General features: G+C 53.3%; 1 protein-coding gene across 1 annotated transcript; it reads left to right on the top strand.

Annotated features, from left to right (window-relative positions):
- Positions 1-4,087: 4,087 nt before the first annotated feature.
- On the top strand, positions 4,088-14,276 carry LOC308235315 (leukocyte immunoglobulin-like receptor subfamily A member 3; the record flags this gene model as incomplete). Its single annotated transcript, XM_080644073.1, is given in 9 exon segments — positions 4,088-4,121; positions 4,756-4,806; positions 5,827-6,114; positions 6,268-6,573; positions 6,795-7,049; positions 7,052-7,075; positions 7,305-7,604; positions 9,102-9,218; positions 14,194-14,276. Coding segments are annotated over 9 exon segments (1,458 nt in total).
- Positions 14,277-14,749: the final 473 nt, after the last annotated feature.

The following is a 14,749-nucleotide window of genomic DNA, read 5'->3' as shown; positions in this document are numbered from 1 at the left end:
GCTGATCCATGATTCTCTCTCATCATTGATGTTTCTATCTCTCTCCCTCTCCCTTCCTCTCTGAACTCAATAAAAAAATACATTTAAAGATAAGTAAAGGTCTGTCTTTTAAAAAAAAACAAAAGTGTCTCTGTGGGATTGGTGGGGTCCAGCCTCATACACCCAGGCCTGGAAGGTGTTTGCCCACCTGTGCATTGGGAAATGGACAGGCAGACCCTCGTACGGGCTATGGAACCAGCAGGAAACGGTGAGCTGACTCCCACCCCTCGAGGCCAAGGTCCAGGAGGGCCTGAAGAACGCTGGCTGGTGTGGGCAGACCCCACGGCCTACAAGAGCAAGTTTGCAGAAGTTCAGGCAGAGAGCAAACTTGGGTAGATGGGGGCGTGCGAAGAGAACAAAGCAGGGTCTGCAGGCAAGGAAGCAGCCACCAACCAGCCAGCCATTGTACCAACTTGCAGAAAACAAAAGAGAGGTCCTCCCTCGACTGCTAGCGCCCTGTTCACACCTTTTCCCGCTAGATGGCACCGGTGATGTATGTGGATTACAAAGCAGCATACGTGCTCATCCATGGCCAGCTCCTCCCGCGCACAGGTGCACCGCTGTCTGTCAGATCCCAAAGGCGCGCGGGTCCTCCACAGTCCCTGACCTGCGCGTGTTGCGCCACGAGGCCGCCCCGCCCCAGCCCTGGAGCCACAGCCATGGCGCCCCACCCGCTAGCTGCCAGCATCCTGGCCCACCTGCTTGGCAGGCCCGATGCGGCGACCCCCCGGGAGGTGCCTCGCCTGCCTCCTCTTCCTCCTTGGCCGCGTCCCCGCAGAGCCACTGATCTCCCTTCCCCAGCTGCTGTGCCAAAGCTACTGCGAGTCCTCGCACCTCAATCGTACGTGCGCATGCACACAGGTGAGCGCCCCTTAGCCTGGGACTGGCAGGGCTTTGGCAAGAAGTTTCCAAGCTCTGACCAGCTGGCCCACCGGCAGGGGACGCACACGCGGGGAAGCGTCCCCCTGCCGGCTCTGCACTGTGGGCTTCACCTGCAGCCACCCCCACACCGTGCTGGAAACCAATCATTCTACCACTAATAGAAAGATGTGGCCAGGAAACTGGGAAGGCTGGTCAACAACCTTAATTGTTTTGCTCACTCACTGTTTAGTTGAAACATGGTTAGCTGAAGCAGCTTCCACCTCTGTTTGTTTCATGTAAATTTCTGTTATTGGAATTTCCTGCCTAAAGGTTATGGGCATATCCCATAGTCTTAATAAAAGGGATTGCAAGACCAGAGCAAGGGGTAGTCCTCCCACTAGAGTTGGGCTCCCGCCTGGCCCCCAATATTTCCAAATTAATACTTTTCCAAGTCTCTTTTCATTTGTGTGTGGCCTTCTCCAGAACCCGAACCCTGAACCGGAACCCTGAACCACGCGGGACGTGAAAGGGGTTCCCACACACACGCAACCATCCCTGCTTCCACCAGGCTTCTGCTTTTTGCTCTGAGGAAGTCTGGTCCCAGGGAGCTTACCATGATGGTTATTTGCATTTTCTCTAGGAAGTAAATTTAGGACTTTTTTTTTTTTTTTTTTTTGATGACCCCAGGCCGACTTGGTTCGTTTTTTTTAGTTGAAATTCACATAAAATAACATGAACTAGGTTCCTGTGTACAGTACAGTGTAGGATAGGTGGTGTTGTTGTGTTTCTCTTTGCCCCTACATTTTCTTTATTTTTCACACAAAGTCAAGATACAGACTTCAGTATTAAATACATGCACCCTATCACGTGTTTGGTCTTTCCTCGTGTCTGTAAACTGTTCACTGTTCATCTCTCAAGCTGTTACTAGACGTCACCCTCACTTCTTTCCTTCTGGCACCACAGATATGATATTGGCCCTCCTCATTCTCGTCCCCCCCGGTTCCTTACATTCCCCACTTCTGGTCTCAACAGGCTGCATCCTGTGAATTTCCTCAGCATTGGACTCCACTTCCATGATGGTCTCTTCAGCTGTGTCTCTTCCTTGATGGGGTGAATTGTTTGAATGTGCTCATTCTATTGGGTTTCTCGTGTCTAAATTCCTAACTCCTTATGTTCTTCTATAAAGCAATCCCTATTCTTCTTATGTCAAAAATTGACTCTCCCCGCCCCTTTTACTTTTTGGATATTGAAGCATGATTAATCTCAAATTACTATCATATTTTCCTACTGACTCTACTCTATTGCACATGACAGTCCCCCATCATCAGTAGATTGCTGTCCGCAGCGCTGTTTGTCATTATCAGGATGCCTCTACTGTCCATCCTTGTTGGAAGTCTCTCCCCTCACACTCCTGACCTTCCACAGGTTGCTCCTGGGACTGTCCTGGGAATCAGGCTGACAAGGCAGGGACTGTGGCAGCTGCCCCTGCCCCATGGCGACCACTCAGACTCAGCGTCTGCTCAGGGTTCTGCCCCTCAGGGCTGGTCCAATGGGAGTCTCACGTGCACACACGGGACAGACACCCGTGGCTGACAATGCAGGACCTGGGCTGTTTCAGGCCACACAGGGGAGGTTTCTCACTGCGGGCCATGGGCTCGGTCCAGTCCCTGAACATAAACATGGGGCAGGGGACCACGGCTTCCAACCTTCACCTGGCCCCTGACCCCTCCCTTCCTGTGAGGACCTGGGGTCCCTCTCTGTGTCCACACAGATGAGAATCTCCTCCCTATGACTCTCCGATGGTTCCGGGAATCAGTGGCCACTCAGTTTTTTTTTTTTTTTTTTTTTTAATATATTTTATTGATATTTTACAGAGAGGAAGGGAGAGGGACAGAGAGCTAGAAACATCGATGAGAGAGAGACATCGGTCAGCTGCCTCCTGCACACCTCCCACTGGGGATGTGCCCGCAACCAAGGTACATGCCCTTGACCGGAATCGAACCCGGGACCCTTCAGTCCGCAGGCCGACGCTCTATCCACTGAGCCAAACCGGTTTCGGCTGTGGCCACTCAGTTTTGGTCTCTGTTCTCCACTGTGGTTTTCTCTCCATTTGGGGGAACTTTCATTTCTCTTTTTCTGCACTTGTCTGTGTCCAAACTTTTAGGACCATTGTAAGTAGCTTCACTTGGAATTCAGAACAAACAAGGTCTCGAGCGGGTGCAATCATCTTGCACTTGACCGTGGGCACCTTGATCCTCTCATCTCCCACCCACTCAGGTCTCCATCTGGTCTGAAATGGATGTCTCCCTCCCATGAGCCCAGCCCCACTGACCCACAACCACTCTGAGGGGTGGGGTTCATGTCAACATGATCCAAATGAGGAAATGGAGGCTCAAAGACAGGACATTATCACTCAAGGGCACTGGGTGATAGGTATTTAAAGATCTGGTGTAAGTCAAAATCAGCACTCTAACTCAAATCAATGCCCCTGAAGCTTGGAGGCAGGACCACCGGACGAGGAAAAGACTTTAACCCTAAAACAAGGGGCCCTGAGTAGGCAGGAATGCCTCGGAGGCTTGTCTTCAGGAAGGTGGGGTGGATGTTGTCACCAAGAAAAAAAAAAAAAGAGCAGTTCATGGAAGGTGGCTATGGTAGAAAGAAAGCCACACTCCGGGGTCACAAAAAGGGACGTGTTCTCTTCCCTTATTTCCCTGCATTTCCCTCTGTGCTCACTGTCACAGGGACAGCGCCCTGAGCTGCACAGGGAGAGGGTGAGCGTGTCCCTGCTGATCTGAGCTGTGCAGGCCACAGGGACCCACGTCTTCCTGAAGCATCTCCAGGGCCCGGGTGACACTGTCCATGGTGAGGACCCCAGGGAGGTGCTGATGGACGAGCTGAGGAGGAAGGAGACCCCGTGGGGGAGGCTCTGACAGGGAAGGACATGCCCTGGGCTACTGCACCTGGAAGGGGCATCTCAGGAGGCTCCAGGTCTAGTTCCTGATCCCTCATGGAAATGAGAGCCAGGCATCTGGGAAGGGGCTGTTCCTCTTTTTGTGGGGCTGCTGACACGACAACCCTATCACAGAGAGCCCCAGCCTCCCAGGGGCCCCACCCTGTGTGTCTGTCTGTTCTGAGGACACTGTGGCCTCCTCCATCAGCACAGCGGGGTGCAGAGAGAGGAGACACCATGACCCCCACCCTCATAGTGTTGCTCTGCCTCGGTGAGATGGGAGGGGGGAGGGGAAGCCCTAGTCTGGGAGGGACACTGCCCCACAGCCTGGCCCTGGTTTCTCAGGAAACCCCAGGACTCCGGAGGCTCATGGGGAGGAGGGTTCTGGTGGGGATTCAGGAGAAAACCGCTCACAGGGCCTCTCTTCCAGGGCTGAGGGTGGGCCTGAGGACCCAAGCGCAGGCAGGTGAGTCTCCCCAGGTGTCCCAGGTCCCACTCCTCCCTGGGGATAAGACAGCAGGGAAAGGAGAACAGCCATTCTGGAATGTCAGATGGGGGACACCTGGGAGGTTTCCTGTACTGACAGCTGAGGATAGGGTGGGAATGTCTTGGGACCCAGCCTATGACTCCTCTCAGGGACGCTCCCCGAGCCCACCCTCTGGGCTCTGTGACCCCCTGGGGGCTGAGGATTAGGAAGACATTTCAGGGTAACCACCGGGCTCCAGGGTCTATGAGGAATGACCCCTCCCACACCATGGATTCAGGCCTGCCTAGGAGTAAGTGGGGAAGGTGATAAGAGGGGTGGTCATGGCAGAGGGAAGTGTGGGGTCCAGGCTGGGGAGGAAGAGCTGGGCTCAAGTGGGGAGGAGGCTACCCCCAACCCTCACTCTCATCCTGATGCCCAGGAGGCTCTGAAGACCAGTCCCTCAAACCCACAGAATCGGGCCCACAGAGAGGTAAGTGGGGGTCTCTGTGGGGAGGTGGTGGGGGCCTCCATGGGGACAGGGGCTCAGCCATGTGGGGGTTCAGATGACTCTGAATTCACTTGGACACGCCCTTCCCCTGCCTGGGCCTCAGTGTCTCCAGGTGTAAAAGGAGAGAATCCTTGTCCAGAGCTCAGATTTCCTGTCGGTTCTGGCCCTGACCTCCTGGGAGAGGGCCTCACAGGGAAGCCCCAGGACGTGATGTTATGGGGCCTGTCCCCTCTGTCTCAGGGATGGTGACACTGTACAGGGAGGGACAGGGTCTGAGCATCCAGTCCTCCCCCTCAGCTCAGGCTCAGCTCAGAGGAGGGAAAAGGGTGGATCAGCCCTGGCTCAGCTCCTGGCTCTGCTGCTCCTGCTGTGGGGCTGGGCGGTCCCTTCCCTCCTCTGACTGTGGGGTTCCTGTCTGCTCATCCCTGGTCCCATCCTGCTCACAGGCTGCTGGAAGATGAGGTGACATAAGGGCCTCACAGAGCTCAGGAAGGCAGAGCCCCCAGCCCAGCCCGACCTTCCCAAGGGGGCATCAGGGGCTGCAGGGTGGAGATGGACCCGGGAGAGACTCAGAGTCCACCCCTCCTGTCCCTGCTGTGCTGGGGGCAGGTAATGAGGAAGGACCCTCAGCTCCAGATGAGATGTGGACAGGCCCTTGCGGAGGAGGAGCCCAGAGCACGAAGCTGGTGTCCCCCTGGGGGGCAGCGTGAGGACAGCACAGGGAACCCACAGTCCCGGATTCCAGTCCCAGCCCTGCCCCGTCCAGGCTGGGTGACCTGGGGCACGTGGTTAACCTCTCTGGGCCTCAGTGAAGTGGGTGGTGGGGTCAGCAGTCCCTGGTGCAAGACTGCTATGAGGTGAGAGGAGATGAGTTACAGACCACAGCATGTGCCTCACACACAGTAGGTGCTCATTCAATGGCATCACTGGCTCATTCATGACAGCATGACGTGAAGGGGGGATGAGGGCTCCCCAGGACTTTCATGTCTGATTCCTTTCCAGGAGACATCCCCAAACCCTCCATCTGGGCTGACCCAGGCCCCACCATCACCAAGGGGAGCCCCGTGACCATCTGGTGTCAGGGGTCTCTGCAGGCTAGTGCCTACGGTCTGTATAAAGAGAGGGGCTCTGAGCCCTGGGAAACAAGGATCCCACAGAACTCCAGCAACAAGGCCAGGTTCCTCATTGGAGCCATGACCCCATCCCACGCAGGGCTGTACCAGTGTGCATATTACACCACTGGGGACATACTCTCAGAGCAGAGTGACCCCCTGCTCCTGGTGGTGACAGGTAAGGGAGACACTGGATCCCCTCCCCACTGTGGGCTCCAGGTCACAGGCATAGGGAATAAATTGTGGCCTCAGGGGACCCCACCCATCACAGAACACACCTGGGGCTTGAGGGTGATGGTCCCTTTAACACAGACCCTTTCTCCTCCCTCAGGAGTGTACAGTGCACCCTCCTTCTCAGCCCAGCCAGGCCCTGTGGTGGCCGCAGGAGGGAACGTGTCCCTCTCCTGTAGCTCAGAGTTCACATCCGGCCCTTTCCATCTGCTGAAGGAGGGAGGGGCTGACCCGCCCCGACACATAGAAGCAGAATGGAGGAAGCATGCTGAGACGCGGCAAGCCATCTTCCCTGTGGGCCCCGTGAGCCCCTCCCAAGGGGGGACCTACAGATGTTTTGGTTCTTCCAGCTCCAACCCCAACGTATGGACACAGCCCAGTGCCCCTCTGCACATCGAGGTCACAGGTGAGGGACAGACCTGGGTGCATCTCCATCTGTTTCCTGGACCCAAATAACTGACCTGAGCTGTGTGTCCATTGGGGCCCTGGGCTCATGGGGTCAGTGACACTGGCCTCTTGGGGACAGACCCACAGGCGGGAGGCTCAGGGAGGGACATGGGAGACCTCTCCCTGCGGCCCTGTGGGCGATGTGGGGTGTCCCCTGGTGCCACTGTCCCCTCCTCCCAGGTGTGCACAGGGAGCCCGCCCTCTCGGCCCAGCCAGGCACGCTGGTGCTGCCTGGACACAGCCTGACCCTCCAGTGCCACGCGGAGGCCGGCTTTGACAGATTCGCGCTGACCAAGGACGAGGGGCTCACACCCCCCCAGCGCCTCGATGGGCAGCGCAGCCCCGACTTCCCCCTGGGGCCCGTGAACCGCACCCACGGGGGCCGGTACAGATGCTACAGTGGACACCACCTCTCCTCTGCGTGGTCGGCCCCCAGCGCCCCCTGGACATCCTGGTGGCAGGTGAGGAGCCAGCCCTGCCCCTGTGCTGAGGGTCTGCTCAGGGCTTTGGGCCCTGGGTCACCTGGGGGTGATGGGGCCCAGGAGAGGGGCCTGGATCAGAGGCTGAGCTGGGCAGAGGTCTAGGGGTGGGAGGGAGAAAGGGGGTGAGGTCATGGAGATAAAAGACACCCCCCAGGGAGCTGGCAGGGGAAGGGTGGCTTTCTACACACCACTACCTTCCTCTCCCCAGGAATGTACAGGAAACCCTCCCTCTCAGCCCAGCCGGGACCCTCAGTGCCCAGGGGAGCAACCGTGACCCTGCAGTGTGGGTCTGAGATCTGGTTGGACACCTTCCACCTACATAGGGAGGGGTCACTGGACCCTCCCCAGCACCTTCGTCTGCAGAACACATCTGCACCCTCTCAGGCCAACTTCACCCTCAGTCCTGTGAGCTCAGGCCACCAGGGGACCTACAGGTGCTATGGCTCCAACAGCACCTCCCCCTACCTGCTGTCCCAGCCCAGTGACCCCCTGGAGCTGGAGGTGTCAGGTGAGGAGCCCCAGCCCCGCCTCCATGTCCTCAGGGCAGTTCAGGGCCCCATCCCCAGGGAACCTTGGGCTGCAATGGGCTGGGGGAGTAGCAGGAGGAGGGTCACCCAGAGGCAACTCTCACCTCCCAGAGAGATGGAAAAAGCCAGACCCACTCCCATCCCTCCTCATCCCCATCCTCCTCCTTGAGGCCCAGACATGCTCCCGTGGGCACAGGGAGGCTGGCGAGGATGAGGCTGACCAGAAGGAGAAAGGCCAGAGGTGCCCATCCCGACCTTCCAGTCCCCAGTCCTGTGGCCTCAGCCAGAGAGACCAAGACAGGAGTGTGACCATCAGAGGCCACTCCCCAGAGAGAGCAGGACCCCTGCTGGGGCTTGGCCTTTCTTCAGGGGGCTGGGGGGCGGAGATGCTGGGGAGCATGGTGCCTCAGGGCTCTGAGGATGTCAGGTGACAGGTGGGGTGGTCATGGCAGAGGAAGATGTTGGCACCCAGCCTGTGGGAGGAGCAGCCCCCACCCCTCACCTCCCATCCTGCTTTAGCAGCCTCTGAGGATGGGTCTCCCAATGGGAAGTCAGGCCCACAGAGGACTAAGTGAGGGTCTGGGGGGAGGTGGTGGGTGGGAGGAGCTCAGTTGGTCTTGGCTCAGCCACTTCCTGGGTAATGGCCTGAGGAAAGTTCCTCCTTCTCACTGGGACCAAGTTCTCCAAAGGCTCTAGGACACTGTGTGTGCAAGTGTGTATGTGTGTGTGTGCGTGTGTGTGTGCACGCACGCATTGTGTGTGCATACACGTTTGTGCATATGTGTTTATGTGTGAGCCTCCATGTGTGTGTGCATGTGATGTGTGTTGGGGACTCAGGTGGTGTCTGAGTCTCCTCCACAGCCTTCCAAGGAGCAGCCGTGGAGTCAGGAGAAGCCTCCGCCCTGGTTCAAGTCCCAGCTCTGCTCCTGCCCGCCTGTGGGACTTTGGACACGTCTGTTCCTCCAAGTCCTGGTCCATGGGCTGTGGGTCAGGCCCCCACCTCCCTCAAAGGGAAGGCCCTAAGCACGTAGCCTGGCCCAGTTAGAGCTCAGGAAAGACCCAGGCGTCCCTCCTGCCTTTCCTGGAGGCACCGTATGTGCACAGGCCCCACTTGTGGGGGGAGGTCAGGCTGCAGAGTGGGACAGAGAGGGGTGGTGATTGGATTTGGTAACAGGTCTCTGCACTGGTGTTCTACTGGCAAGGACAGAGATAGCATAAGTAATAATAGCAACAACAACAACACGTAAGGGAACTCACAGTCCTGGGTTCTAGTCCCAGCCTGCCCCAGCTAGGCTGGGTGACCCAGGGCACATGATTAACCTCTCTGAGCCTCAGTGAAATGGGTGAGGTCAGCAATCCTTGGTGCATGACCATTGGGAGGTTAGAGATGAGTGACAGACCCCAGCACGTGCCTCACACACAGTAGGTACTCATTCAATGGCATCATTGGCTCATTCATGACATGACTCATGTCCAAGGTTTCAGATGGAACCTGATCATCCTGATTGGGGGCTCGGTGGCCTTAGTCCTGCTGCTCTCACTCCCTCTCTTCCTCCTCATCCGAAAACGGCGTCAGAGCAAAGGCAGGATGTTGGGTGAGTAGGGAATGGGGTGATCTGGGTCACAGGAGGGAAAGGGGATCAGAGCACCCACCACAGGAAAACCAAATAGGTGGGACAAGTAAGTTTTTAAAAGGAATTCTCCACAGTTTAAAATCAGAAGATCTAGAAAGGTTACATTTTAATGTGAGCACATGTCTATAAAGGTAATCTTTCATCGTTTTCAATCTCATGGAATATAAAGCATACACGCAAGTGTGTGTGTGAAGGTTCCTTCTTCCCTGTGGAATCACACGGAAAGAGGGCTCCTAACCTCCCAGGGCTGACACTGTCCCTCTTGACCAGCCCAGAGAGAGGCTCATGTCCAACCTCCTGCAGGGACCACACACCCAGAGCCCAAGGACAAAGGCCTGCAGATCAGGTAATTCCTGCCCCAAAGACTCAAAACTCCCCCAGCCCATGGCCCCTCTCTGTCCCTAACACTCCTGTGTCCTCCCCCAGCTCCAGCCCAGTTGTGGACGCCCAGGAAGAGCACCTCTGTAAGAGGAACAGACAGCTGCCCTGGGGGAGGAGGACACAGGTTTTTCAGGAGATGATGGGGGAGGAATCAGATGGGAGGTTATGGGGTCAGGATGAGAAGGACTGAGACCCACACTGCATGACCTGGAGCCTCACCTCACCCCTGGGTTAGTGGCCCATCTGGGAGCAGGTGGGGTCTGCAGCCCTGAGATCTTGGGGACCTGCCAGGAGACACACCCCTGTTCTTTCCCAGCAGATGCTTCTGTGAAGGACCCAAAGCCTGGGGAGAGCATGGAGCTGGACCCTCGGGCAAAATGTAAAATTATGAACTGTGAATATTCAAATGTATTATACAAGAAAAAGGCAAACACATAGAAACAACCTAAGTGTCTTTGAACCGATGACAGGATAAAGATGTGGTAATATATGCAACCAAAATTATTCAGCCATACAACATGAAATATGGATGGATCAGGAGAGTACCCTGCTAAGTGAAATAAGTCAGACAGAAAAGGACAAGAACCGTATGATTTCACTCATGTGGTTGTGAAATCGGAAACTCCGACCTGTCATGTATATTAGCTGTTGAATATGTCATTAAAACTTTTCCTGCAAAGTGAACTTGGAGTCAGGAAAGTGTCACTGGTAAATGCTTCTGAACACATATACATGTATGAAACACACACACACACACACACACACCAAACTTACACAAGCTTCTCCTGAAGTAGAGAAGGAAGGCACATCTCCCCAACACAGTTTATTAGGCTAGAAATAAATTGATAAGAAATCCAAACAAGGAAGCTACAAACTGGGAACATAACAGGATGCTCTAAAATCCATGTGACCAAAGTCCTAGAAGCAGAGGATGAGACTTCAACTACTCAGGAAATAATGGCTGAAATTTCCCCATTTGTCAACAGTCATAAGCCTACATATTCATAAAACCCAACGGATTCAGAATAGGTGAAATCTAAAGACATCCACACCAAGACACATCATAACCCAACTAAGTGGGGGAAACTAACAGGGGAAAAAAACAACAAAGAACTGGGCGCATCCTTGGGTGTGGGTCTTTGGATTATGGAAGCAGCAGATGTCAGGTATACTTGAGAAGACGGATTTGTCAGTTACCAGGTGACTGAGTAGGCTGTGGGTTTGAATGGAGCCCCGTTCCAGGAACCTGGGCCCATGGCCATGGGACCAGCCAGCCCCCATGCTGCTAGCAGTGTCTGGTATACCGGGGGTCTGTGTGAATTCTCTGCTGAGCCCCTGGGAGTTTATGTCATCACATCACCTGCAGTGGAGAGCTAGATGCCATTTATTATCATTACTTTAAATATATTTTTATTTATTTCAGAGAGTAAAGGAGAGGGAGATAGAAACATCAATGATAAGAGAGAACCACTGATCTGCTGCCTCCTGCATGCCCCACACTGGGGATCAGGCATATGCCTTGACTGGGAATCAAACTGTGACCTCTGGTTCATAGGTCGATGCTCAACCACTGAGCCACACCAGCCAGGCGAGAGATAGATGCCATTTAGAAAGTTGCTCCTGACATGCCACCGGTTCCCAGGAGCAACTCCATGACTGACAGGAAGACATCCAGGGTCTTTGCAACTGGAAATACCCCTGAGGAGGGTATTGTCATTCCCACCACATCACGAGGTAGCTGTCCAGTGTCTGATGAGAGAGGTAAACCTAGGGCCATAAACAGCGGTTCCAGAGGGTAAAGGGGCGTCACACAAAATGTTAGGGGCACAGCTGCCCGCCACAGGGACGCCTCTCCCTCCACTGTCCTCTCCTGGGTCATGTCTGGGTGGTGCGACGTTTTGGAATCCGGGTGTTCCACAGCCTCACTCGGGGTCTCTGAGAGAAAACGCCTTCCGTTGGCAGATAAGTAGGTAATGAATAGGATAATACAACTTTCCCAGGGGAAAATGATGAAATGAAGGTTCTTGAGATGGGGACATTATCCTGGATGATTTGGGTGAGTCCAGTGTCTTCACAGGGGAGAGACCAAGGGGTTAGACGCAGGGGTGGGCAAACTTTTTGACTCGAGGGCCACAATGGGTTCTTAAACTGGACCGGAGGGCTGGAACAAAAGCATGGATGGAGTGTTTGTGTGAACTAATATAAATTCAAAGTAAAGGAGCGGAGGGGAAAGCTAGAGAACCGGATAGAACAGCCCGATCCTGCCCGCAGGTCGTAGTTTGCCCAAGGCTGGGTTAGAGTCAGTGGTAGGAAATGGGATGATGGAATCAGGAGGTTGCTGGGTTGGAGGGAGGGGTCAGGCACCCAGAACCACAGGCAGCTTCCGGAAGTGGGAAGAGGCAGGGACACTTTCTCACCCCAGTGCAGCCCAGTGAGACTGACTCTGTCCTTATGACCTCCAGAACCTGGAGATAAGAAATTATCTTGTTTAAAGCCACGACGTTTCTGGTCATTTCTTACAGCAGCAATAGGAAACCAACACAGATACTTCTGCTTCCTCTTGGCTAATGTTTGCATCATATATCCTTTCATCTTTTTGCTTTTAACTGATTGGCACCATGTATTAAAGTGAACCTCACCCTGGCCCAATGGCTGAGTTTGTTGGAGTGCCATCTGGTGCACCAAAAAGTTGTGAGTTGAGTTCCCAGTCAGGCGAGAGTGGGAACTAACAGATTCTCTCAATCTCTCTCTCTCTCTCTCTCTCTCTCTCTCTCTCTCTCTCTCTCTCTCTCTCTCTTCTCTCTCTGTCTCTCTCTAAAAATCAATGAAAATGTATCTCCTTGGGTAAGGATTAATAATAAAAAATAAGAAATAAGAAAATAAAGTGAACCTCTTGTCAACTAGAAATAGTTGGCTCTTACTTGTTAATTGAGCCCTAAAATCTCTGCCATTGCCCTGGCTGGTGTGGCTCAGTGGATAGAGCATCAGCCTGAGGACTGAAGGATCCTGGGTTCGATTCCAGTCAAGGGCACATACCTGGGTTTCTGGCTGGATCCGCAGTGGGGGGCGTGCAGGAGGCAGCCAATCAATGATTCTCTCTCATCATTGATGTTTCTATCTCTCTCTCCCTCTCCCTTCCTCTCTGAAATGAATAAAAATATATATTTTTAAAAAACTCTGCCATTTAACTGTGCTTTCGGCATTTACATTTAACGTGATTATCAGCCATGCTGTTGTTAGGCGTCCCATATTATCTGTTGTTTCTGCAGGTCACCCCTGTTATTTGCTCTTCTGTTTTTCCCTTACTGTACTTCTTTTTAGTTTTTCTTGGATTTTTTTTTTTTTTTTTTTTTAGTATTCCATTCTAATGTATTTACTGGTATTCTAATTATAACACTGTGCATGATGTTTTTGAAGGGGCTGTGGTAAGAATTACAATATAGACACCTAATTTCACAAATTCTGCACAGAGGTCACATTTTACTTCTTCAAGGGAAATGCAGAAGCTTTGCAGCTGTGTATGTCCTTCTGCCCTCACCACTTTATGCTATAGTTGTTACATGTATTACTTCTATATACATTACACACCCCACCAGGCCACATGACTTATTATTTGCTTTCAGCAACCATGCTTATTTTTTTAAACGTTAGAGGACACAAATATGCTATGACATCTACGTAGCTATTTATTTAGATAGTTTTGTTCTCTGTTTATTCTTGAATTTCCAAGTGTTCCTCAAGGATCATTTTCTTTCTGCCCGAAAAACTTATCACCACTTTTAAGCTCGTCTGCTGGCAAAAAATTTGCTGGGTGTTCCTTCCTCTGAGAATATTTTGCGTCTATTCCTGAGGAATACATCCAGAGGAATTCCAGGTTGACTCTTCTCGTCTCCCAGGACTTTAAAAATACTCTGACCACAATGGTTTCTTATAGGAAATCTGTAAGCACTCCAATCATGTTTCTTCTGTATGAAATGTGCCATTTTTCTCTGGAACTTTTCAATTTATTTTTACTAGTTTGATAGTTTGATGATGACCAGTGTTGCCATGGACATGAAGATATATAACTGGGTTCCTTAAACATGTAAATGTATGACTTCCAGCAAATTTGTGAAATAGCTGTTTATTTCCTCAAATCTGTTTTTTCTTCATTGACATCATTCTCCTTTGCTGGGAGATCAATAACATAAATTGTGTCACAGGTCCCCAAGTCTGTCTGTGTCCGTGTTGAAATCAGGGTTGCCTCGGGTGCGGGCGCTTGCCCAGTGCGGGAGAAGGAATTCCCAGTGTGAGGGAGGAGCTCTGCTCAGGGGAGGAGGGGCCCAGAGGAGGCAGCAATGACTCAGAGGTTTCCAAGGAGAGCCATGAAGAAACAGATGGGGCTGACCTACAGAAACAGGAAGTCAGCGAAGGGAAGTGTGTGGGGAAAGGAAGTCCACAGTCCCAGTGGGGCCCTGCTTGCCTCTGAGAAATGGAGATCAGTCTTCTCAGCATCTCCCAGGCCTCCCTCTCCCCTGGGGTGTCCTCCCTGGGACGGCCCCACTGGCTCCTGCAGGCACCAAGGAGAGTGGAGCAGCCTTCACTTCCTCATTGGAGCACTTCACAGAGACCATCAACTCACTCCACGTGCCCCATTGAGCCCTTCGGAGCCGTGCCCCCCAACTACCACAGACTGAAGATGTCTCATCTGTGTCATCCAGTCAGCCTCCTTCCTGGTCCTCCAACCAGGCCCCAGCCCTTCTCCAGGTCTCTCCTCTCCCCACCTCCTGAGGACCCTTCCTATAGCCCCATCTGGTCTGAGCTTGCCTGCTGCACCCCCTCCACCAATTTCCACCTTCAAAAGAGATCCAAGTTGCACATCTGATATTCAAGGCTGTGAATGGTCAGGTTGAGCTAAACTCACCAGCCCCAGCAAACACGACTCTCTCTCCACAACCCAACTCACCCAGTTACCCACACTCCCCTCCACACCAAACCACACGCAGCAACGGAGCTGTTGGAAAATTCTGTGCAGTCAGGTGACTCAGTTGGTTAGAGTGTCATCCCGATACTCCAAGGTGGCAAGTTCAATCCCTGGTAAGGCCACATACAAGAATCAAGCAATGCATGCA

The sequence above is a fragment of the Plecotus auritus genome (assembly GCF_963455305.1).
Source record: "Plecotus auritus genome assembly, chromosome: 10".
Taxonomy (NCBI): Eukaryota; Metazoa; Chordata; class Mammalia; order Chiroptera; family Vespertilionidae; genus Plecotus; species Plecotus auritus.
Note: the sequence above shows the minus strand (reverse complement) of the source record. Positions and strands in the feature narration are given on the sequence as shown.